Below are 26227 nucleotides of genomic sequence, written 5' to 3' on the forward strand. Positions count from 1 at the left end.
ACCCTTTAACGACGAAAATGACGACGACTACAGGCAAAGGTCGACAACACCCCCGAGCGAAACTTTCTCCCACGAGGATGAGTGCTACTAGAGGCGTAGGCGTGGCAGCCCAACCCCTAGGGGCTTAGGAAGTGACGTCATGAGCAGGGCGCTGGACCGGCTCTCCAGGTCGCCCTTTACGCGTCGCATAGAAGAGGCAGTGCTCCCTCGGAGGTTCTAGCAACCAACCTTCACCGTTTACAATGGCAAAACGGACCCCGTGGAGCATATGAGCTAGTTCAACCAGAGGATGGCCGTTCACTCTAAGAACGAGGCGCTGATGTGCAAAGTCTTCTCGTCTAGCTTGGGACCTATGGCAATGAGGTAGTTCAACGGCTTAAGGACGAATTCCGTAGACTCGTACAGACAGCTGACCCAGGCCTTTGGTTCCCATTTTGTCACGAACAGCAAACCTCCTTGGCCCATGAGCGCGTTGCTGTCCCTAACCATGCACGACGACGAGACCCTTAAGGCTTACTCGGACAAGTATTGGGAGATTTACAACGAGCTGGATGGTAAGTACGACGATGTCACCATCAACATATTCAAGAACGAGCTCCTGATGGGGCACGGCCTGAGGAAGTCCTTAACTGGTAAGCCCGCCACCAGCGTGCGGCAGTTAATGGATCGGATCGACAAATACAAATGGGTGGAGGAAGACTTGCTACAAGGCAAGGGGAAGGAGAAGGCTATCCCTCAAGAGAGGAGGGATTCCAAGTTGGACTGGTATAACAACGCCCATTCGAGGAGAGATTTCATGGGACAATCTGGGGCGACAAATGCCCAGGCTGTCGACGCTGTGTTCCGAGAACCGGTGCACAGGGTGCTGGAAAAGATCAAGAACGAACCGTACTTCAAGTGGCCGAATAAGATGTCGGGGGATCCTGAGAAGCGTAATTAGGACCGCTACTACCAATATCGCCAGGACCACGGGCACGCTACGGAGGACTGCAGGAATTTCTGGAACTATATAGACCAGTTAGTCCGGGAGGGGAAGCTGAAGCACCTCCTTCACCATTCCAACAGCCAGCAGGGCCAGACCTACCAGGAGCCACGGAGGGACACTGCTATGAGGCAGCTCGCTGGAACGATTAATGTGATCTTGACTGCGTCAAGAAGAACAAGCATGCGCCCCTCGCGAGTGCTGTTCGTGACTCAGGTGGCTGCCAGGGAGTCCCAGTCCGAGCCAAAGAGGGCCAGAAGAGGCTGTCACCCGACCCTGACTGTTTCTGAAGAGGACAAGGACGGGACCACCCAACCCCACGACGACGCTTTGGTGATCACCTTCAAGATTGGGGACTATGACATCAAAAGAGTGATGGTGGATGGTGGCAACGCAACGAAGGTCATGTACCCCGACCTCTATAAGAGGCTGGGGCTAAAGCCTGAGGACTTGTCGCCCTATAGTTTCCCCTTGATGAGCTTTGATGGGAAGCTAGTCATCCCGGAGGGCGTGATCAGGCTGCCCATCCAGATCGGCTCGAAAGTAGTGGAGGTGGACTTTATAGTGGTGAACACATACTCCCCCTACACTGCCATTGTGGGAAGGCCTTGGCTCCACACCTTGGGAGGCGTTGCCTCTTCCTTGCACCAGAAGGTGAAATTCCCGTCTGGAGGCCAAATTCTCGAGATCTGAGGGTGCCAGTCAATGGCAAGGCGGTGTATGGTCGCAGTTACCTCACGTCCGCGAGATACAGAATCCTCGGCCACTGTGGCCGAAAACTTATAACAGTTAACCACCTCGGTGGCACCAGCTGACACGGCCGCCGAGGAAGCAAAGCTTGAAGGCCTAGGAAAAGTGGTCATCGACAACGACCAGGAAAGGTTCTTTTAGGTCGAAACCCAACTGCCACCCTGGGAGAAGGAGGAGTTGCTTGAGTTCCTCAGGAGGAACCTTGACGTGTTTGCATGGAATCCTTGCGATGCCCTAGGGATTGACCCATCTTTCATTTGTCACCACCTTAACGTTAACTCTTCTGTGACCCCCAAGAAGCAGCCACCTCGACGCCCGTCAAAGGAGCACGTCGCGGCAATTAAGGAAGAGGTCAATAAGCTTAAGCGCGTGGGGGCTATTAAAGAAGTATTCTACCCCAAGTGGTTAGCCAACACTGTGGTGGTCAAGAAGAAAAGTGGGAAATGGAGGGTTTGCGTAGACTTCACGGACTTGAATAAAGTATGCCCAAAGGACCTCTTCCTAATGCCACGAATAGACCAGCTGGTAGATGCGACCGTAGGCCATCCTCGGATGAGCTTCCTAGATGCCTTTCAGGGCTATCATCAGATCCCATTAGCCTTGGAGGATCAGGAGAAGACGGCCTTCGTGACACCCATCGGGAACTACCACTACAAGGTGATGCCATTCGACCTGAAGAATGCTGGATCTACTTATCAGAGGATGATGACGAGAATATTCAAGCTGCTGTTGGGCAAAAACATTGAGATCTATGTTGAAGATATGGTGGTGAAGAGCAAATTGGTGTCCGAGCATCTGGGGGACCTCGGCTGTATATTCGACGTCCTCAGAAAGTATAGGCTGCGACTAAGTGCTTCCAAATGCTTGTTTGGCGTAGGATCTGGCAAGTTCCTAGGCTACATCATCACCCACCGGGGGATCGAGGTTGACCCCAACCAAATCAGAGCTATCCAAAACCTAAGGCCTCCGCGAAACCCCAAAGAGATCCAGAAGCTTGCTGGAATGATCGCAGCTCTGAATCGATTCATTTCCAAGTCGGCCGACCGATGCAGACCGTTCTATCTCCTGATCAATAAGTGGAAGGGATTTGAGTGGTCCGAAGAATGTGCCATGGCCTTCCAACAACTCAAAGATTACCTGGCCCGGCCACTCATCATGTCTAATCTGGAGGCTGACGAGGTCCTATAGGCATACATTGCTGTGTCGCACCACGCTGTGAGCCTGGTGCTGATACGAGATGACAGTGGCATCCAAAAACCAGTCTACTACGTTAGCAAGTCATTGCACGAAGCCGAGGTCAAGTACTCACCCTTAGAGAAAGCCATACTTGCCGTGGTGCACGCTACACGAAAGCTGCCCCATTATTTCCAGGCTCACACGGTGGTCGTTTTAACCCAACTACCCTTGAAATCCGTACTTCAGGCCGCCGACTACACGGGAAGAATTGCAAAGTGGAATACCATCTTAGGGGCCTTCGACGTTAAATACATGCTTCGGACCGCCATAAAAGGCCAAGTTCTGGCAGACTTAACGGCGGAGTTCGCTGAGCCTACTATAGAAGTAGGGGTAGAGGGAAGGATCGCTGAGGAGAAGCCAGTTGGAGCAGTCTCTGTCCTGAGGTCACCATGCTGGAAAGTATATGTTGATGGCGCGGCAAACCAAAGAGGTCAAGAGTAGGACTAGTCTTAGTATACCCTGAAGATCATGTCATAGAGAAGTCCCTGAGGCTCGGATTCTCAGCCACAAACAACGAGGCTGAGTACGAGGCATTATTGCAAGGAATGGTCATGGTACAAAAGGTGAGAGGAAAGTCGATTGAGATATTCTCGGACTCGAAATTGGTGGTAGGGCAGGTAAAGGGAGAGATAGAGGCCAAAGACTCGAGAATGCAGGAATACCTGAGCCAGGTCAAGCGCTTGCAGTCGGAGTTTAGCCCCTTCAGCTTGTCTTACATTCCCAGGAGTGGGAACAGCCACGCTGACTCGTTAGCCACCCTCACGACCTCCTTGGCCGCGAGCCTGCCCCGGATCATACTTGTGGAGCATCTAAAGAGAGCAGGTGGGGTGGCAAAAGGAGCGGTCCTCGTCCATCAGGTTAGGGTGGGCCCCAGTTGGATGGACCCCATAACGAGATTCCTTAAAGATGACGTTCTGCCCGAGGAGAAGTCAGAGGCAGAGAAAATACGAAGGAGTGCTTCTCGATTCTGGTTGTCCGAGGACAATAAGTTGTATAGGCGCTCCTACTCTGGACTATACCTACTATGCGTCCACCCCGAGGCAGCAGAATTACTGTTAGAAGAGCTGCATGAGGGAATCTGTGGGAGCCATATGGGGGGAAGATCCCTGTCCCACCGAGCTGTCACGCAAGGATACTGGTGGCCAGGAATGCAGAAGGAAGCCCTAGACTATGTCAAAAAGTGTGACCAATGCCAAAGGTTTGCCTCGAATATTCATCAACCCGGAGGGACCCTTAATCTTTTGTCTAGTTTATGGCCGTTTGCCCAGTGGGGCTTGGACATCGTAGAACCTTTCCCCAAGGCGCCAGGGAATAAGAAATATCTCTTGGTGGCTACGGACTACTTCACCAAGTGGGTGGAGGCAGAGCCCCTAGCCAACATCAAGGACGCGGACGCAAAGAAATTCCTTTGGAGGAACATCGTCACGCGATTCGGTGTCCCGCATACCCTCATATCAGATAATGGGCTCCAATTCGATAGTAAGGCCTTCAAAAGGTACTGTTGTGAACTAGGGATCACAAACAGATACTCAACGCTCGCCTACCCTCAGGGAAACAGACAGGCGGAGGCTGTTAACAAGGTCATCGTCAATGGGCTCAAGAAGAGACTGGATGACACTAAGGGAAGATGGGTAGAGGAGCTGCCCCATGTTCTCTGGACGTATCGAACTACACCCAGGCAGTCAACAGGGGAAACCCCTTTTGCCATGACTTATGGTGCCGAGGTAGTGATCCCCGTGGAAACAAACTTCCTAACACAAAGGACGAGTTCTTTCACTCCATACAGTAACGACGAACTGTTGGGGAGGAGCCTGGACCTGGTTGACGAACGAAGAGAACGAGCAATGGTACAGTTGGCCTATTACCAACAAAAATTTAAGCAAAGATATGATGCCAATGTGAAGCTCAGACCGCTAACATCGGGGGACTTGGTGCTGAGGAAAGTCGTAGGGGCTGCCAAGAACCCTTCCTGGGGGAAGCTGGGACCAAACTGGGAGGGGCCCTACCGAATTACCTCGATAGCAGGGGTTGGCGCATACTATTTAGAAGATTTAGATGAAAAACCTGTACCTCGCTCATGGAATGTAAATAATCTGAAAAGATATTATTATTAATGAAAAAGTCTCTTTTGATCCAGATTTTAAGCCTGTCCTGATTATGTAGCCCCCGTTTCAATGGCCATTCTAAGCGAAACTAACTACTTTAAAAATATCCTAAGTGTTAGACAGAACCAAGGCCTTGCATGGTCCTCGGAATCAAGCCTATGGGGAAACTAACTACTTTAAAAATATCCTAAGTGTTAGACAGAACCAAGGCCTTGCATGGTCCTCGGACTCAAGCCTATGGGGAAACTAGCTACTTCAGAAATATCCTAAGTGTTAGACAGAACCAAGGCCTTGCATAGTCCTCGGACTCAAGCCTATGGGGAAACTAATTACTTCAGAAATATCCTAAGTGTTAGACAGAACCAAGACCTTGCATGGTCTTGGTCTCAAGCCTATGGGGAAACTAACTACTTCAGAAATATCCTAAGTGTTAGACAGAACCAAGGCCTTGCATGGTACTCGGACTCAAGCCTATGGGGAAACTAACTACTTTAAAAATATCCTAAGTATTAGACAGAACCAAGGCCTTGCATGGTCCTTGGACTCAAGCCTATGGGGAAACTAATTACTTTAAAAATATCCTAAGTGTTAGACAGGACCAAGGCCTTGCATGGTCCTCGGACTCAAGCCTATAGGGAAACTAATTACTTCAGAAATATCCTAAGTGTTAGACAGAACCAAGGCCTTGCATGATCTTGGTCTCAAGCCTATGGGGAAACTAACTACTTCAGAAATATCCTAAGTGTTTGACAGAACTAAGGCCTTGCATGATACTTCAGAAATATCCTAAGTGTTTGACAGAACTAAGGCCTTGCATGATACTCGGACTCAAGCCTATGGGGAAACTAACTACTTTAAAAATATCCTAAGTGTTAGACAGAACCAAGGCCTTGCATGGTCCTCGGACTCAAACCTATGGGGAAACTAATTACTTTAAAAATATCCTAAGTGTTAGACAGGACCAAGGCCTTACATGATCCTCAGACTCAAGCTTATGGGAAAACTAACCACTGCAAAAAAAGAAGGGGGTCCTAAGTGTCAGATATAACCGAGGCCTTGCATGGGGCTCGGACCAAAGCCCACGGAAGAACAACTACCCCGCGGGGGACCTATGTTAGGAGGGACCAAAACCTTACCTAGCCCTTAAGACACAAAGGGTCTGCCCAAGCATACATTCCCTCCCATTATTATTGTTACTGACGTGATTGGCCAAGACACAATTCAAGATTATGCAAGTAAAAAGAAAAGAGACGAAACGGGTAGCATGCAAGCAAATAAACAGCCAGAGTAGATAAAAAGGGAAATTAAATTCGCATTACAATAAGTCCATAGAAATTGCATGGCAAAAGCCGCATTACATAAAAAAATAAAAATAAAAAAAAAATAAAAAAGAGAGAGAGAGGAAAAGATAAAACAAATGGCAAAGGCAGATTAGACCGAGACGCCAAGAGATCTATTCCTTCTAGTCAATCTCACCCCCGGTAAATGGCTGGATAGAGGCAACCTCAGGGTCCTCTGAGCTCTGGCCTAAAGGGATAGCCTGCAGGGGTACGGCAAGTATGGCTGCTTCCTCGGTGGTGGGGATCTGGGCATTGGAAGGGACGTTCGCAGCCTCTTGGGGCGCCTTCTCGCTCGGGTCTTCCTTTGATTCAGCAACCGAAGCCCCCTCACCCGGAGTAGCCCCTACCTCCTCAACAACCTCCCCAACCTTAGCGCCATCAGGGGCAGCCTCGCAGATGGCAGGGGGGTAGTATACGCTCTCCACCTTCCACAGGTCGGACGAGGCCTCCACCCCGGCTTGTTTGAGGGCCTCAGCCTAGACCTTGGAACAATAGCGCCTACATACCCCAGGAACTTGAGCTTTGTAAACGGCTTTTATCTCGGCCACCCCCTCAGCATAAGCTGCAGCCTCAGCTTCCTCCTTGGCAGCCAGGGCCTCCTCCCTACCAAAATCTGCCTCGGCCTTAGCCCGCAGGGCCTCATCTTTGGACCACTCCGCCACCCTCTGGGCCCCCTCGGCAGCAGCTACCTTCGCTTTTAAATCCTCGATCAGCTTCTTCGCGATCTTCAGCTGCTCTTCCGCTTCGCCCAGATGCCTCGTCTGCTCCCTAGCCTGGTTCTTGGCACCAACGAGACCTGACACCGCGTTGTCTCGAGCCCTGGTCATCGCCTTCAACTCCTGCCTGGCCGTGGCGAGGTCAACCTTGGAGGTCTTGAGGGTCTGGGTGGCCTAAAAGTGCTTTTCACGCCTAGGTCGAGGGCCTTCTCCTGGTCGTTGGCTGCCGCCTCTAACCTATAGGTAGCCTGGACAGCCTGCCAGAGTAACTAATGCACTATAAGCCCAACTCAAAAAAAGGAAAAAGGGGAAGAGTTGAAATCAGGAAAATCACAAGTACTGGGGTTCTTACCATTCCTAGGTAACGCTTGAGGCTGAGGAAGACCTGCTTGCTCCTCAAAGAATCTAGCTCGGCCATATCCACCGGGAGCAGCAGGCATCTCTCCAGCGCGTCAGCCACGTGCGCACCTTCGCCCTCGTTAAAGTCTCTAAAGGAGGCGTCGTCCCTCAAGGGCTCCCCATGGAGCATTGGGGCGGGGAGCCAGGCCTGAGCCTCAGACGGGGTGGTGACAACCTGCCTATCCTGGCTTTTGCCACCTATCCTTATCTGCTTGGAACGCCGCAGAGTATTGTCCTCATCCTGCGAGGACACTGGCTTATCCTCTATGAGTCTTTTGCCCTTATCCTTATTCTTCTTGGGATCGGCAGGCACGGACCCAGAAGGCAGGTTCGTCTGAGGAGGAGGAGGAGGAGGGGGAAGTTTCTGCTGGGCAGAAGTTGACCTAGTCTGAACAGGCTGAGTCTTGGGAGGAGGAGGGGGAAGCTTTTGTTGGGACTTCCCCGGTTGGCCTTCAATTAGATCCAACAGGCTGGTGGAGGGTTTCCTTTTGTAACCCATCGTTAGCCAATGAGAGGTTTCTGAAGCTAGAAAGTCCGTTTCGGTCAGACAGGGGTCGCCCAAGTCTCCGGGAGGATCCTCAAACTGATCGACTTGATCAAAAATGTCAAACTCTTCCTCGGCGGGGCCAAAATCGGCTTTTTCCTCTTCCCGCTCTGGATCCTCCTCTGTAGCCTCTGCAAATCTGTGGGAGGAAGAGGGGTCGGCCAAGGTGAAGACTTCTGGAACGGAGGGCTCCTCGGGGAACAGAAACCCGTCCTCGGTCACAGTGATTTTCTGTAGCCGAGGGTCGTTTGCTCTAATCACATGCTTCGGAACTGGGAACAATTTCTGAACAAGAGTGTACTCCAAGATTTTGTGGGCGGCTCTAACTTGATGGTCATCTTCGTTTACAACAACTAACGCCCTTAGTACTTTCTGCAAATCTTCCCTGTTGACCAGGTTGAAGTGGCGCTCGAAGGCGTGCGGGTCTGCAGGAAGAAAACACATTCACGTTAGTAACCAAACAAAGCAAATTGCACTTGCAAAAAAAAAAAAAAAAAAAGAAAGAAAAGAGAACTTGAACCCCCTCCTATTCCCACTGCCCCACCTGGTATACGTTAGTAACCAAACAAAGCAAATTGCACTTGCAAAAAAAAAAAAAAAAAAAGAAAGAAAAGAGAACTTGAACCCCCTCCTATTCCCACTGCCCCACCTGGTATTCCCTCCGTCGTTGGGCAGTGAAGTCCATCGTGCCACTCTTCAGACACAATGAGGAAATCCTCATTCAGCCCCTTGCTAGACTCAGGGAGGCACTGGATGAGCCGTACCCTGTCATCCATTGTCTTCAGGTAATACAACTTGCCCTTAAGGAGCTGAAGGTTATAACACCAGTTTATGTCGTGGTGAGTCAACCTCAGCCCCATCTTCTCGTTAAGGGCGTCCACACAGCCCAAAATCCTGAAAATATTTATTGCGCACTAGGTGGGGGCTAGCCGGAAGTGCGTAAGGTAGCCCCTCATCACCAGCCCCATGGGGATCCTCATACCCCCTTCGAGGAAAGCGATAATGAGAATCACCACTTCGCCCTCCTCTCTTTGAAAGAGCCACTCCCCATCCTCACAATACCTCAAGCCTACATTGCTAGGTATCCCATAGTCGGCGATGAATTTCTCCATCGCCTCCTTAGTGTAGACATATTTCTCAAATCTACCCATCCCAAGTGATGCCTAAAGGAACTAAGAAAGAGCAAATGAAAGAGAAGAAGGGGTAAAGAGGAAGAGAGCTCAGAGAGGGATAGAGCGACTTATAGGAATGAGGAGGTGCTCCTCGGACAGGCTTTTTGTGCTGGAGATGTAAGTGAGAGTTTGGTTGAACATAGGATAGACGCGCGAGAATTCTTGATTGCAAATAAAAAACAGGAAAAAACAGTTCGAATGGGTATTTATACCCCAAATCGAGGAGCCGTGCGGGTTTTCCCGCCCATAAATGCGAGGCGAACCTCTACCGTTAGATTGGTAATGCCTCGTTGAACGTGAGGAGCACAGAGCCACCTGAATTTAATGAAGCGCACGTTACGTGCTCCGAAACGTCAGCAACGCACCTTGAGTAGATAAATAGGCCCCTGCACTGACGGGGGATAAGACTCGACTGGACACGGAGCAGGCCCGAGGGTGTCAAAATCCTTCTCCCCGCCCGAGGATGCAGGCAGCAAGATTTTGAGGGGCTATTGTGGGGCGAGAAAGTCAGGCAGCCTCGGCCCACCTCAAACCAAGCTTAGAGGCCCATGCCGAGGATGCATGTGGGGTCCGAGGATAAAAGTACGATGTCCAGCCCCCAAGGAACAGGTCCGAGGACGACCCCGTCCTCGGACATTTGAGACCTCAGAAATACACGACCACCCCACCACTAAAGAGGAGTCTTCTTAAATATCCGAGGAGGAAAGGGCAAGCGCCACGCGTCGACAACGGGAGCACGGTGAAGGAGCAAGTCTAAGGCGAGCTGTCACCTCCACATTAAATGTCCTCAACTAACGTCTTGGCTGCATCAATGAGGAGGGGATTACAGAACAGTGTTGCCTTGGTTGCCGCAAACCACAAGAAGAACGGGAAAGTGGCTGATGAGACAGGTACTCAAGTGGTGGCCTGGTTACTCAACAAATGTAGGGCCGTGATCAATGGGGAAAGGAGTATATAATGTAAGGGATCCCTCTTAAGGCAAGGAGGTTCTTTTCTTTTGGAAGAAAGGAAAAAAGAGAGGAAGTCATAAGAACAGGAAGCTCGCCGGAGAAAGGTCGAGGAGCGTCATTGTTCATGTTCACCTGAGAACTACCACGTGTGGTCGTTGCACCCCTTATTAGGGCCTAGTTCTTGACCCCTGCTCTCTACAAATTAATTGCAGGGCTAGCTGGGCTTGGGTCCATTCCCGTAATACACAGGGAGGCCTGAACCTGGTCCCTACAATAATATATTATAAATGACCCAAAAATAATAATTTATTTTCATCATATTCATCAAATTGCCTAATCAATCCTATCTAAGTCAACGCTATCATCATGTTTATAATTTTGCAAATTTATTTCTTCATTAAAATTTTCTTTATCGTTATTCGTCATTAACATTTACTATTTCTTTTTGTTCTTTTTATTTTAATAATTTTTCTATAATTTTTTTTTTGGCATCCTAGTTTCTTGGACTTATAACAATAACAATTAAAAAAAATTAATTTTTTTTTAAATATTAAAGTGAAAGGTAAGTGTGTACAATGTAGTTCAATTGTAGGAGAAAGGGGGAAAAAAAAAAACTTATGAATATGCTATTTAAGTAGTCTAAATTAAGTAAACTAATAATTTTTTACTAAAGAAAAGTTGTTAGATTCAAATAAAAGTACAAATTTTAACAAAAAATCTAATTTTAAAGTATTTGTCTATGTATCATACGATATGTACGATTTTACGGTATGATATGATTTATACGATACGCATACTGTATCATACGATTCATGAACATTTACGATACGTCAATACGATATGATACGTATTGTACGAAATGTATCGCGTATCGTACGATATTGACAAACTATGTTTACAACATTAACATCAAATGTTCTAAAGAAAATTAATTTTAACACATCAAAAAGTTATTTTATCTAATCTATCATAGCATTTAACATTACACTATATATCTCATATCTTATTTTAATACATCACCCATTAAAATAACCTAAAATAACACCCACCATTTATAAAACACAAAAAAGGAATAAGGAGAGAGAGGAGAGAGAAATATGAGAAAGAAAATAGGAAGTTAGTAGAGATGAGAAAAAAATTATTTAAAAATTTTAGCATATAGCTACAATGTGCTTCTACTAGTAGAAGTACATTATAATATGTGTTAAAATGATTTGGCATATGACACATGTGAAAAAAAAAAAAAAAGTATTTTCGATGATTAGTGTGCCAAATACTTATTCCAATTGCCAACGCCTCTATAAGAGCATTCACATCAGTTATTTTAAAAGATTCCATTTATTTTATACAAAAAACCTACTTTTTCTATTTTACACCATCACTTTTACAAAATACTCACATAAGTTTATCTATTTTACAAGATATTTCAATAAAATATTCATTCTTCATCAATTTTTTATTATTTTCCCTAATGGTCATACTTTTTTAATTTAAACTTAAATTTTAAGTAAACTACCAACACCGGGCGCTCGGCCAATGGAGCCGCATGTGGTGGAGGTCTGATGGTCAAACCTCTAAAATCGTGTTTTCGGCGACCGCTGCTAGATCAGTGTCTCCACCCACCGTGCCGCTAGCACTAGTGGCCAAACCACCAAAATAGTGGCTTCGGCAACAACCAACGGATCAATATTTTCGACCATCATTTTGCCATTAACGAAATATTTCGGTGTGTCGTTTCAGGGTTATGCATTCGAGAGAGAGAGAGAGAGATATATATATATATATTATTTACTATTAGTATGCTTTTAGTTAGAAAAAAAGCACCGATTTAAATTAAAATTTTTAATATAGACTTTAATAAAATTCCAAATAAAATCATGCTTTGTTTGAAAAAAAAAAAAATCTCACTCATAATTCGTTTATAATTAAATTATATTTAAGGAAGCTTCCTTTCCCCTCACTTTTAACCCCCACCACACATTTGACCCTTTCTTTTATTTTTTCCTTTTATATCTCACAAAGCCACATCCTTTCTCTACTTCCTCTCTCACGGTCTGTTCTCTTTTTTTATTTTATTTTTTTATCTTTTCCTTTGTCATAGCTCAGCACTTGTTTCTCTTTTTCCTAATGGCAGCAGCAAGCTCTCCATGAGCAAAGAAAGCAGCAAGCTCTCCACGGCAGTGGTGACAGCGGCCTTGATTTGAGTTTAGGTTTGGGTTGATGGTTTTTTTGTTGAAAGTTTGATTTTGGGTTCTAAGTTGTTGAGTTTTCCATTGAAGGTTTGATTTTTCTTTTGTTTTTGGTTGATTTTGTGATTGGAATATCACAAGTCTAGATGGGTTGTGGTGGTGGTGATTGAGTGGTGGTTAGGCGGTGTTGATTTTGGGTTAATTCTTTGTGCAAGGTTGCGGTGTTTGGTGGTGGTGGTGGGTTTGGTGGTTGGGTTTGTTGTAGTTTGGTGGTGACGCTGGCACCTTCTTCCCCGCACTAGTTTGTTGCAGTTTGATAGAGGAGAGAAAAAAAAAAGAATAAAAAAATCGGATACACATGAACAGTAACCGTGTAAATATACAAGGTTTACTGTTCATTTACACTTGTTGTGTATATTTTACACATTTTTACACCCATTGATGTGAGTGTTTTTTTGCTTAGAATGTGTAAAATTGGTCAAAATATGTATTTTACACAATTATAAAAGAGCTAATGTGAATGCTCTAAACTCATAAATTTATGGAGGGTTGAGGATTTGATGCCTAAAAAAAGGCCTAGACAAATTGAGCTTTAAGTGGTGGGTTGAGTTATTTGATTTCAAACAAAGAAAAGGTGGGCCGAGTTATTACTTATTATAAGCCTAATCTGAATCCTATTCTTTCAAAGATCCCAATTGATCCGGGTGATGGGAAACAATAGCCTAGTGGCTCTTAAATGTTACATTGTTATGTATATGAAAACATAAAAAATAAAAAATAAAAAATAATTTTTTTTTTGAAGTGGCTCTTAAAAAAAATTGTGATAGTGCTTTGCATAGCCGTAGGATCAGGTTCAAAAATAAGGTACTCATTATGATAATTAATTACGACACGTGGAACGTGAAATTACCAAAAAGGACCATTACAATGTACGAGAAGATGGTCATGTCCCATGTGTCATACTCTAGAGTGCGCTTTTGTTTTGGCGAACATTTCGCATGCTTTCTCTCTCTGCCACCACTTCTTAAAAGTTAAAAGCTTTCTTCAAATTCTGTGGTGCTTTCCATTTTGGTTTCTACGTCATTCTCGAGCGTCCAAAAACAAAACCTGTTCCTCAATAAGCAATAAGGTACTTCCAATCTTCTTAGCCTGTGAAATTTTGTTTTTTCCTGTTTTGTTGGGAAAATTTTGTGGATTAGCTTGTGATATAGTAGAACATTTGCCTTGTAATTGGTTGCTGAGAAAATGGTGCAAAAGAAAAGAACACCCAGAATTAAAAGTTTGAGTCTTTTGAGGTCTTGTTATTTTGGTTTCCTAACGTTGAAAAGGTCAATACATATATGCTTATTAATTTGTTAAGGGATAAATATGGATTGTGGAGTATTTTGATTTAGTGGGTCATTGTCTCATTGATAGTATATAATTTATAAGAATATTTTTCTTTTTAAACCTGCCTTTAATTTTAATGAAAAATGAAACTTAGCTCTGATGTGAGTGGAGAGACTTTAAATTTCTTTGGTTATTGTTTTTATGAGCTTGAGCTTTAATTTTCACAATTTATGGGTTTTTTTTTTTTTTTCCTTGAATTGCTGTTGCTGTGGAAATTTAGGGTGTGGATCAAGTGTGAGGAGGAATGAAGTTTTTGGTTGGTTGAGGAAAGTGGGAATTTGGACTTATTAATTTAGTTGCTACTTTTTGTTCGTGCTAAATTTGTGGTTTAGTCTGATTTTGAGTCAGTTGAAATGAGTGTGGTGGGCTTTGACATCGGAAATGAGAACTGTGTTATAGCTGTGGTGAAGCAGCGGGGTATTGATGTTTTATTGAATGACGAATCGAATCGCGAAACCCCGGCAGTGGTATCTTTTGGGGAGAAGCAAAGGTTTCTGGGGTCTGCTGGTGCTGCTTCTGCTATGATGAACCTGAAGTCCACAGTATCTCAGGTGAAGAGATTGATTGGTAGAAAAGTTAAGGAACCAGATGTTCAAAATGAGCTAAAAATGTTCCCAGTTGAAACTTCAGAAGGCCGAGATGGTGGGATTTTGGTTCATATGAAGTACTTGGGTGCAACCCATACATTTACCCCAGTTCAGATTATGGCTATGCTCTTTTCTCATTTGAAAGAGATAACAGAGAAAAGTTTGGAAATTCCCATTTCGGATTGTGTAATTGGGGTCCCATCATACTTCACAGATTTGCAGAGACATGCATATTTGAATGCTGCAACAATTGCTGGGTTGAAGCCTTTGAGATTGATGCATGACTGCACTGCAACTGCTCTTAGTTATGGGATTTACAAAACGGATTTTCCTACTTCGGGCCCAAACTGTGTTGTGTTTATTGACATTGGTCATTGTGATACCCAGGTCTCTATTGCATCATTTGAGGCTGGACATATGAGGATTTTATCACATACTTTTGATGGAAGCTTGGGAGGGAGAGATTTTGATGAGGTTTTGTTTAGTCATTTTGCTGCACAATTCAAGGAGCAGTACCATATTGATGTGTACTCTAATGTCAAAGCATGCATCAGGCTGCGAGCAGCTTGCGAGAAGCTGAAGAAAGTTTTGAGTGCAAATCCAGAGGCACCTCTGACCATTGAGTGTTTGATGGAGGAGAAAGATGTTAAGGGCTTTATCAAGAGAGAAGAATTTGAGAAGCTAGCTTCAGGATTGTTGGAGAGGCTTAGCATTCCTTGTAAAAAAGCCTTGGCTGATGTAGGGTTGCCTGAAAAGATCCATTCTGTTGAGCTTGTTGGCTCAGGATCTAGGATTCCAGCAATTACTAGACTGATAGCTTCTCTATTCAGGAGAGAACCCAGACGGACACTGAATACAAGTGAATGTGTGGCACGTGGATGTGCTCTTCAGTGTGCAATGCTTAGTCCAGTTTTTCGGGTCAGAGAATATCAGGTTTGTATAAATGACTTATCAGTTCTTGGCTACTGATATGTGTTGTGTATTGTCATTATATATCTATTAGAATGCAATATGCTTTTGGCTATTTGAAGTGACTATTTAGTCTCTAATGACTCAAGTTTATTTTTTAATTTTAGTTTGAAAGAAAAAAAAAAGATTAATTTATCAATTAGGCTGAAGTTTGTATTTAAATAATATGCAAGACATATTTTGGTCTTATATGTGGTATACATATAATAGATATGTTTTTTGAGCGCATCAATGAACATGTTTAGTGATAATGCTTAACATTATATTCAAATGAGTTAGAACAATACTTAAGAAAAAAAGGAGTTAGAACAATCTTCCCCCCTCCTCTTCACCCCAAAAACTTCCCCCATATGTCCCTTTTGGCAGATAAAATTAATGGAATGCATGAGTGCCTCTCATAAAGCTCAGAGATCATTCAAAAACTGAAAATATATGTCCAGTCCAATTTCCTAACCAAGTAACTTCCTGGCAGGAAAAAAAGCAGCAGCAAAATAGTCCATCAAAGATGCTTTCTATAGTCTCTGGCTCAGTTCTTTAAATATGATGACATCTAAATTCACTATATATTTACAAAGATACCAATGAAAATAATGTGTGTTACTCTGCATATATATCTAGTTTTGGTGGACATTAGACAGTTGGTTGCCCTGCGTGTCTCGTGTGGGGGGTTGGGGTGGTTGTGGAGGGGACACTTACAAGCAAGTTTAGATTGTCATTTAACATAGTAATGTTGACTTGGACTCGGTGAAAAGTTCATGAAACAAAAACTTTCGATCCTTAGGCCTCCTAGAAAGTTATGTTAATAGGAGTCTTCTGATGGTTGATATTTATTTGTGTCTTTAACCACTGACCACTGATGTACTATGTTGTCCAATGTATTTATGCGACTTTCATCTTGGACTGATTGTAAACAACTAATCTTGTTTGTATCATCTACAAATAATTTCTTTTTCTTCTCTTCATTCTCTTTGGGCATCATTCCCAAAGTCCAAAAATGTTATATCACCTGCTGTATGATTTAACTAAGGCAGAAGTGTATGTGTGTGTGTGTGTGTGTGTGTGTGTATATATTGTTTGGTCTATTCTTGCATATCTTGTGAGTAATTTTTACTGTATCTTATTCTGTAGGTTCAAGATATAATTCCTTTCTCCATAGGATTCTCATCAGAAGAAGGCCCAATTGGCACAGGATCAAATGGCATACTTTTCCGGAGAGGCCAGCCCATTCCAAGTATTAAACTTCTGACATTTCAACGAAGTAGTACATTCCATTTGGAAGCATTCTATGCGAATCAACAAGAATTGCCTCCTGGTGTGCAATCAAAAATCAGTTGTTTCACGGTATGCGTACTTTGAAGTGTTTTGCTTACATACACTGCCTTTTGAGTTCTATTCCCCCTTTTTTCCTCTCCTTAAATAGAAGCATTATAGAGTTGTTTGAAGTGTTTTGCATTATTTTATTTGAGGCTTCATTTGACTTTGGGTGCTTAATGATTGCTTTGAATAGGCTTTATTCTCATGGTTGTTTTGTGATGGATGATAAATTGATTGACAAAGGATGATAGTGTCTTTGTTACTGGATACTGATATGGTGTTTTTTGTTTTCCGCATAAACTTTCTTAAAGGGGTGTATTGAGGATAAGCTGTTGATTGATTCAATTATCTATATACGACCTTTTAGTAGGCTGCAATTAACAAAGCCATTTACGAACAGCTCAAGCTCAACCTAATTTGTTTGTGTTCATTTATTAAAGAACTAAGCTAGCTCAAGCACACATTTTAAGCTGGTCCTACAAACAAGCCAAGCCTGAACATACTTGAGCTTTGCTTAGGCTCATGGACAGCTTGCACCATCACAAATGTGTAAATATTTTTGAGTTCATGACTATTTATATGTGAAAAGAGCACTTCAGTTTCAACTGAGACAATGGAACTCCGTATTTTTCAAGCGTTTGCGTCAATTTATAATGTACCCTTAAATTGTATGTTCTCCAAACAAGTATTTTGAAATTTTAAGTAAACGTTTAAGTTTGCACTGGATATATTTCTGTCTTATCAACCTTCTTCTTTTTGGTAACAGATTGGCCCTTTCAGCATCTCCCATGGTGAAAAGGCAAGGGTTAAAGTTAAAGTTATATTAAACCTGCATGGAATTGTCAGTGTTGAGTCAGCTACGGTTAGTAAGAAGTCTCATTTTCTTGTCACCTCTTTTGAGCTTGTTATTTTCATAGAAATTTTACCACATGGTGTAAATCTTTTTATTTCAGTTGATAGAAGATCATGTAGATGATTCAGTCACAAGGGGCAATACTCATTCAAATATTTCTGGTTCTTCTGATATGGTTGCAAATGGTGTTGAAGATAGTAGCATTACACAGCCAAAATCTTCACATGCTTCTGTAAGTTTGTAGTTGAAATATTCCCATAACACCCTTGACCATAGTACTAATACAGATTAGAGAAATTATACTACTTTAATGAGAATAGAAGTTAAGAATCAATAAAGAGTATTAAATTATAAAATATAGTTGTGGATGCTTTAATGCGCTTTCTTAGAACATTACCTTTTCAATCTAAAAATTGGTTTTGGCATGGAGGAGGTACATGCAGAATAGGTTTTCTACTCCCGTAAAATTCATATCTTTCCTGACCATTTTAAATGTTAAAAGCCATGGTGGAAATGCGAAGCTAACTCATAGAATGCTCCTCCTGCAGGCTGATGGATTGAGAGAAGATAAAGCGACCAGGAGGCTTGAGATACCAGTTAGTGTAAATATATATGGTGGAATGACTGAGTCTGAGCTCTATGAAGCCCAACAAAGAGAAATTCAGCTGGCCCAACAGGACAGAGCTGTGGAACTAACAAAAGAAAGGAAGAATGCCTTAGAATCTTATGTGTATGAGATGCGGAATAAGGTATAACCTGTGTAATTTTCCTGAGACTTAAATATATGCCTTTGTTTTATGACTCAAACCTGGTCAAACAATTAGTCAACATAAGTTTGGTTCTTGTGAACCTGTCTTCACTACGGTACCATCTAGGTTTGCTGAGGAAGTGTTACGACTTAATGCAAATTCTCTGCTATGGTGAACAGATTTTTATAACTAGTGACTGGTATAATTACATTGTTAGATGGAAATTTTATGTAATGCAGCTTATCCCATTAACCCATCAATTTTAACTTTCATTATGTTTACAGGAACTATCTAAATGCATTTTTTGAAGAATCTTCTTGCTTTTGTTTATTTCAAGATTTTATCTTGTAAGACTAGCATTGTCATCCAGAGTAATACTAGTTAATATCTAAAGCAGCAAAACCAATAACTTAGGTTTTCCTAATATGTTGTGTTATAATAATACCCCATTCTAGATCACAGGTAGTGAAGATTAATAAATTACCTTCATATCTCTGTTCATGCATTATCAATCTCATGGCATCACTAACAACAACAATTAAGATAGGTGTTTCAGTTCATACTTCCATCGTTTTCAATACGCCGGATTTTTAAATTGTCACTTGTATGTGAATAGCTGTTCAACACATATCGGAGCTTTGCAAGTGATCAGGAGAGAGAGGGCATATCTAGAAGCCTACAACAGACAGAGGAGTGGCTTTATGATGATGGGGATGACGAAACTGAAAATGCTTATACTTCAAAATTAGAGGGTCTAAAGAAGGTTACTTTTACTACTATAAATATATTGGTTTACCTTCATATTTTTCTACTCCTTGCTTGACTCTCTCTCTCCCCAACCCCCCCTCCCTTCCTCTCTTTCTCCCCCCTATAGTTGGTGGATCCAATTGATAATCGTTATAAAGATGAAGAAGCAAGAGCACAAGCTACAAGAGATCTGCTGAAGTCCGTTGTGGATTATAGGATGTCTGTAGATTCGATCCCACCCGAAGATCGAGAAATGGTATGCTATGGAATTGGCAATGATGACTATTATAAATCTGGGACAAAACTTATGTATAAATACAATTCTTTGGGTGTTGTACCTTAGGTTCTTCAATTAAATCCAATCATGTGGTTGCATTGACCAGTAAATTACATACATGAATTTAGTTGCTTTATGAAAAGATGTGTTACATTGTTTAATTTAGCCACATGGTTGAATTAAATTAGGGGAACCTATACAACACTTAATGAAGTGTACCTAAGATTTGCCCATATTTCTGATGCTGTTTTATTATAAATTTGGGACAAAACTTAGGTACAAATACAATTCCTTGGGTGTTGTACCTTAGGTTCCTCAATTAAATCCAATCATGTGGTTGCATTGACCAGTAAATTACATACATGAATTTCGTTGCTTTATGAAAAGATGTGTTACATTGTTTAATTTATCCCCACGGTTGAATTAAATTAGGGGAACCTCAATGGACACAACACTTAAGGAAGTGTACCTAAGATTTACCCATATTTCTGATGCTGTTTTTATAATCATTTCAATGTCTTTGACTTTCCATGTTTTTAGATCGTTAATGAGTGCAATAAAGCAGAGCAGTGGCTAAGAGAGAAATCCCAACTACAAGATTCCATGCCCAAGAACACCGACCCAGTATTATGGTCAGCCGATATCAAGAGAAGGAAAGAAGATTTGGACATGTATTACTCTTGTGCCTCCTTTATTTGCATGTTGCGAATTTTTACCTTATATTGTTCCACTTGTGTAGGTCAGAAGACACAGAACCTGTTGAATGTGAGAATAGAGGATCAATTTTATCACTAGCCAATTCTATATCTTTTACCAAAATATGAATTTCCAAATTGGCAATCTCATCATGTGTCATACTTTATATCTATGGAGTAGATAGGAAAATGATTTAATATAGGGAATGCAATGATCATTCAATTGGGTGTCTTATATTTTATACTAAAAATGGAACAAAAGTTAAAATGCAATTCCTTAGATGTTGTACCTTAGGTTCTTCAATTCAACTCAACCATGGCTGTATTGGCCAAAGAGCCACATGGTTGAATTTAATTGTCATTAGGGGAATATGATCCCTCAGGAACTATTCCTTACTTTGTTTTTTTGGAAGCAACTATTCCTTAAGTTTTGCCCTAAAAAGTTTGCTTAATTTACATTATTTTCTATATTAATATTCTTATCACTTTTAATCTTTAATTTCTTTCAAGAGTTTAACATTTAAATGTCCTTTCAGGACATGTAAGCATATACTGAGATCAAAGGCTTCTCCTCCAAATCCAGAGGACCAGGGGCCAGACTAGCACAATATTTACAAGCACGCGTGAATACTATGCTGTGGTGATGCCTCCATACTCCATAGGTTTGAGATTTGAATCTCGTCTACTTTCTGGTAGATTATCCTTTTATTTATTTTTTCTTTCTTTTTCAACTGCTTTTCTCTTTTGTGAATTGTGATATGAGGGAGTAATCCAAGAGAATTGTAGTTAATATAGGCCCCACTTTTTGCTTGTTTGCCTAGGCTTTGAGCAACAATAATGAAAATAGTTTTCAATTCTTTGCAATTCCGGTTAAATTGGACCTGTCATTGTGGAAAATAATTCTTAGTTCAATACTTACAAATTTTGTATAAAAGTTTAATTTAATCGTTTACTTGTTTTAAAAAGAATTTAGAGCTGAAAAATGAAACATGCCGTACACCTGCTGCATCTAAAATGTTGTTTCCTTTTGTTCTTAAATCATGCCAAATATTCAGCTCTAATCAAACCAAGGTGTCTTTGTCCAAATTTCTGACCTATCTGGTTAAAACTTTGGTGGCCATTGGCCAGACAGATGTCTATTTGAATAGTTTGCTAAACCCTACTAGAAAAACACCAAAATATGTTTAGCACATATAACATTTTCTGCCCATACAATTTCAAACATGGCATTGTACCGCTCATCAATGCTAAATATTTTAGCATTTAGAACATCTAATGTGGGAGGTTTTTTAGTGTTTGGTGTGCCAAATGCCAAAATTTTGGCATTTGGTACACTTTATGCTAGTGCTCACCAATCGCACAAAGCAACCCCACAAAGTAGAAATTTTGTTTTCTTCCCTAGGTATCTTTAGATTTTTTCTAGTATTTAGAATTAAACTAACCCAATCATTGATAGATTGAACACCTAGCTCATGGATTTTGATTGGCCACCCAGACATAGACTACACAATTTGAGCCACCGGACATTACATAAACAAATGCACATTAGTCTTTAGACTCCATGCCCCATTACATAGCAAGCACATATCATCTTCAATCTCAAACCTACTCTTGATAATCTGACGAGTTGGAATAGGATTCAATGTAATTTTCCACACAAACTTTTTTGATATTTAAGTTTCACAACTGGTTTCGATCTACTCTCTCAAGCGGGCTAACATAATTTTAAATGAGAAATTTATCAGCTCTAAATGCCGATTTGGTTGTGAAATTACCATCGGAATCCCAAATCCCAAGCCAAGTGCAAATATTTTCACTTCAAAGGAAGATTGATATTCCCACTCGGGGTAGTAGATATACTATTAAAGGAAGATTGGTCTTCATGTAACATCCTTCAAAAAAAGAAAAAAGAAAGAAGTCTTTATGTAAGGCTCTGAGACCTAAGTAACATTGCTGGTAGACAATTTGAACACTTTTTTGGGCAAAAGTGTGACTTTCGGTTGCAAAATTAGATGTCTACAATATGCATTTTAAATTTATTGTCATAAGATGGATGTTTTTTTAAGCATATGATTAGGCATAATTAAATATCTACGTTACGTCTTAGCCCATGAATACAAACAAACATGATCTTATTAAAAAGTCTTAACTCTTAATTAAGTATTGTTGTAGTGTAAAATCCTTTCTTTTAAAAAGAAAAAAAAATTTATGGGTGGATTTGGATTTGAAGGTGCTACATTAGGGTGTACTGAGTCCCATATCAGGTATTTATTATGTTGATTTGATATCTATAAAAGATTACAAGTAATTTCAATTGTAACTTGACTAGTTGTTTTAAGATATAAGACACAAATGTAACTATTGCTTTTTTGGGTTGTAATCGATGGTATCAAAGCCATCCTTAGATTTAAAGGTGTTACAAGAGCATGTTCTGAGTTCCATTTAGTGTTTATTAGGTCAATCTAGCTTATATGTGAGTGAAGGATTTAATTTGTGAAGGGAAATAGAAATACTACACTAAGGACTTTCTACAAAAAAATTTTAGGGATTCATGGCTAGAACCACTCACAATGCAAGTCCTCAAAGTAACCTGATAGTAGAGTTGCCTCAAAAATCATAAGAGGTTACAACACAACATTGAACGTGGGACACATGACAAGATGACGAAGACAAAAAATGAAAAAAAGAACACGCGGTGGTAGAGACTGGGAATAATTGTCAAGTCATGAAGTATAAATTAATAGAGGCCTTAATCAACTAATTAGGGACACCACAAACCAGACGAATAAACTAGAGAACTCATTTAGAGCTGAGAGTACATAACAGTGACCATAGAATAGGAATTAAGACTCTTAGACTTTTAGGCATCTACGGAGATCTTCATCATTTGCTTATAAGTTTATGTCTCAAATACTTGTATTGTGAATATTTTTAAGTTTAATGTGATTTGTACATGTTTGTGACAATTTGATCTATATGAACTTCCATTTTGATCCAATATAGTGTTATTAGGATCGAATCAATTGAATTCTTGTGATATGACTTTATTTAAGAAGATCTGCTTAATTTAAAGTCAATCGGGATGATTTACTTGGAGCTCTATGATTCCAAGATGAAGCAAAATAAGAAGAAGAAGAAGAAGAAGAAAGATGATGCAAACTACTTTAGTCAATCAAGCAACTTAGTCATTTAATATTCTCATTCACTTTAGTTATTAACTTGTGTGTATTTCAAAAGTCCTATTAAGTTAGGCATTTCCAAACCCTAGACCCTAGTCTTCGAGTTAGGCATTATAATTTGTATGTTTATGTATGCAAAATAGTCGTTCAAAAAATGTGACACCCCCACCCCCCAAAAAAAAATTGCTATCTAAACCAAGAATATTATTAGATAGAGAGCTTCTTTAATACATATATATATATATATATATGTGTGTGTGTGTGTGTGTAGAGGTTTGGAAATGTATAATGGTTTTTAGATTGTATAAAATTTTGATTTTTAGGGTTGTATCCTTGCATGAGAGTAATCTATATATATATATATATATGCAAAATTAAGAGAATTCAATTAGATTTTAAATTTCAATTAGGGTCTAATTTTACACCACATGTCCTATCTAATCTAAATTTTTAAATTTTTGTGCCAAGTGAGTTAGTTCAATATAGAAATCGAGAAGTCTAATATAAATAAACCATAAAAAACTTAATCATATATCTAATTCTATATATAAAATTAGAGAAATGATATATCTACAACATTTTTACAATATTTTTACAACAAATAAGTGACAGGTTGTTACTAGTTGTTATTGTTGAGGTAAAAAAGTAATCTTAGTGTTAATTTCAAATTTCAACCAATAACAACTAACCACCTGTGATTTGTTGTAAAAATGTTGTAAAATTGTTGTAGATGTAGCATCTCTCATAAAATTAAAGGAAAAGAGAGTTTAAATGATTTTATATTTATGAGTCATTTTTTGTGTAACTAAAAATATTCAAATTTATAAGTTATTTATGTAATATACCATGACTATATATGGTTCATTACTAACTAGATGATATATATATATATGGAAATATATTAAACCAAAGGTTAGAGAAAATTTAATTAGAATCAAAATTGGATTTTGCTTTTGTTAGCTTTTCATAAAAATTAAATTGTTCAGATTTTTGCTATTATTTTTTTCTCTAAACTAATGAGCATATTTTTTATATTGTTTTTATTTAGATATTTGTATGTAAAGACCCTGAACCTAAAAAATTATAATTGAGCTGAATGATCTCATGTACCGCCCCGTTCAATTTAGGAGATACTATTGCTCCAATCTATTCTTTTTATTTTACGTTGTATTTAGTAGAACTTTACGTATAATGATTGTGAATTGATATCGTATATGTAGTATCTAATAATGATTTTTAAAATCATATACATAATAGCAATATAATAAAAAACTTGGTGTAACTAATATTATAAAAATTGTAAGGAAAAATCATTTTAGTACATCTAAATGTTATGGTCGAACTAATGTCTTATATGTTTAAGAACCTAAGCTAACATCAATAACACCACTTCAATTTATCATTTTCGTGTGTAAGCACAGATTACATATCAGTAATAATATAATTGTTGTGTGGTTCTTGCCAATGATCAATTTTACTCAAAATGTTATAATTTATATTGATATTAGTTTACAAAAAATCTAATATAAAAAATGATTTAATTGAAACCTTTCATGCAATTAAGGCCTTAGGACTTTCTAATTTTTATAGAACCACTCGCAATGCTAGTCCTTAAAGTACTTTAATTCAACAAAAAAAGAAAAAAGAAAAAATGAAGGCACTTTGATATTATTAAATTATAATTTCCTCTCATCACCGGCTAGGCATTGCAATTGTATGTGTGGGGTCAGTTTTTGCGGCCCAAGCCCAAGGAGGTATGGATTTGGAACCCTCTGAGCCCAAAACAATAAATTTTGTAGAGAGTGGGCGAAAGGGCTAGGCAAATAATGAAAATTACAGTATTAAACAGCAACACCAATGAGAGAAGTGATTAATGTGCTCTCGGACTAATGAGTACTCTGTCCGAAGAGAAGTTGTTCATTGATAATCAAGGGTTACAATTGCTGGAGCTACAACCATGTAAGGTACCCTTTCTCTCTCCTGTTTTTCGATCCCCTCTATCAGAGGTACCCTTCCCTTATATAGCATTGCCTTCTTACATCTCCTCCGTCCATTTGTTCGTCATCCAGGCACCCACTTGAGTACATGTCCCATCACCCCACTTTTAGCCTTATGCGAGTGGCGGTAGCTGAGAAAGCACTGTTCAGGGGTCCTATCCACATAAATGCGGCCAGGAAGGTAGGTGCAGTGCATTAAATGCGGTGGTTGAAGTATGCCTCCTTGATATTTCTCTGTTGTCGTTATCTCTATGTGTGTCCGAGGTCCTTCTCCCCTTGACACTTGTCAAATAGATCACTTGAACCTCCCATACTCGTGTTTGATCAAACCTCTTCGGATCCGAGGACGCATGACTACTCGGACATATGAGTATCTCCTCGGATGGTATACGTGCTCATCCCCAGGCGTCCCCCATTGGCGTGGGCTTCCGACTGAAGGCCTTATCTCCTCGGATGAAGAGTGTTCCTCATTCAGGGCCTCGGCCCAATAAGTTGGGCTGGGTTTTTCTCCCCACAGTATGTATGTACGTACACACACGTAGTCACACACATAAAACATCCTACAATAAATTGCTATATAAACAAAGATTATGGTTAGATAGAGAACTTCTTTCAGCAATATAAGTTTTGGAAATGCGTTTTTTTTTTTTTTTGAATATAAAATAAACTATTTAGGGTCCCTTTCACGAAAGTAACAGTAAAACGTTTAGTGATTCTTGCCAAAGATCAATTTTAGTTTTAGGGTTATAATTTTCTTTTGTTCCTATCCTAGTTTCAACAATTTCTAGTACATCAAAATAATTTCTAGTGATTTATTGCCATGGGGAGAGGATAGATTGTTGTCATCTATGCGTAGTGTTGGGCTATTTGTTAGTTGGGTGTTTCTAGGATGATGGATTACTGTGGTTTGTGTGTGATTTCTAGGATGGACTGCAGTGATTGGTATTGTGCTACTTTGAATTAAAATCGAAATCTTTTGCTCAAGAGATTTAATTTATTTATTTATTTGGTAGAAAGGGGAATTTATTTGAATATTAAAGAGCAAATACATCAAGTATGTTCATTAGACACCTGAAAGTGGTGTCTAG

At 40.5% G+C, this 26227-nt stretch overlaps 3 protein-coding genes across 3 annotated transcripts; 2 read left to right on the forward strand and 1 right to left on the reverse strand.

Annotated features, from left to right (window-relative positions):
• Positions 1–487: 487 nt before the first annotated feature.
• LOC136065077 (uncharacterized) lies at positions 488–940 on the forward strand. Its single transcript, XM_065767753.1, has one exon. The coding sequence runs from the start codon at positions 488–490 to the stop codon at positions 938–940; it is 453 nt and encodes a 150-aa protein (XP_065623825.1).
• A 5595-nt stretch (positions 941–6535) lies between these two features.
• Positions 6536–7240, reverse strand: LOC136065078 (uncharacterized). Its single transcript, XM_065767755.1, has 2 exons — positions 6920–7240; positions 6536–6889 (listed from the first exon to the last, which is right to left on the reverse strand). Exons 1-2 carry the CDS (start codon positions 7238–7240, stop codon positions 6536–6538), a joined length of 675 nt encoding a protein of 224 aa, XP_065623827.1.
• Positions 7241–13359: 6119 nt separating this feature from the next.
• On the forward strand, positions 13360–20827 carry LOC112019085 (heat shock 70 kDa protein 16). Its single transcript, XM_024051612.2, has 10 exons — positions 13360–13512; positions 13993–15292; positions 16457–16669; positions 17409–17504; positions 17596–17727; positions 18044–18244; positions 18861–19007; positions 19119–19247; positions 19809–19939; positions 20500–20827. The coding sequence occupies exons 2-10, from the start codon at positions 14126–14128 to the stop codon at positions 20564–20566; spliced, it is 2283 nt and encodes a 760-aa protein (XP_023907380.1). The 5' UTR covers positions 13360–13512; positions 13993–14125; the 3' UTR covers positions 20567–20827.
• The last annotated feature ends 5400 nt before the right edge of the window (positions 20828–26227 follow it).

This window comes from Quercus suber, unplaced genomic scaffold, assembly GCF_002906115.3.
Source record: "Quercus suber isolate HL8 unplaced genomic scaffold, Cork oak 2.0 scaffold_844, whole genome shotgun sequence".
Lineage (NCBI taxonomy): Eukaryota > Viridiplantae > Streptophyta > Magnoliopsida > Fagales > Fagaceae > Quercus > Quercus suber.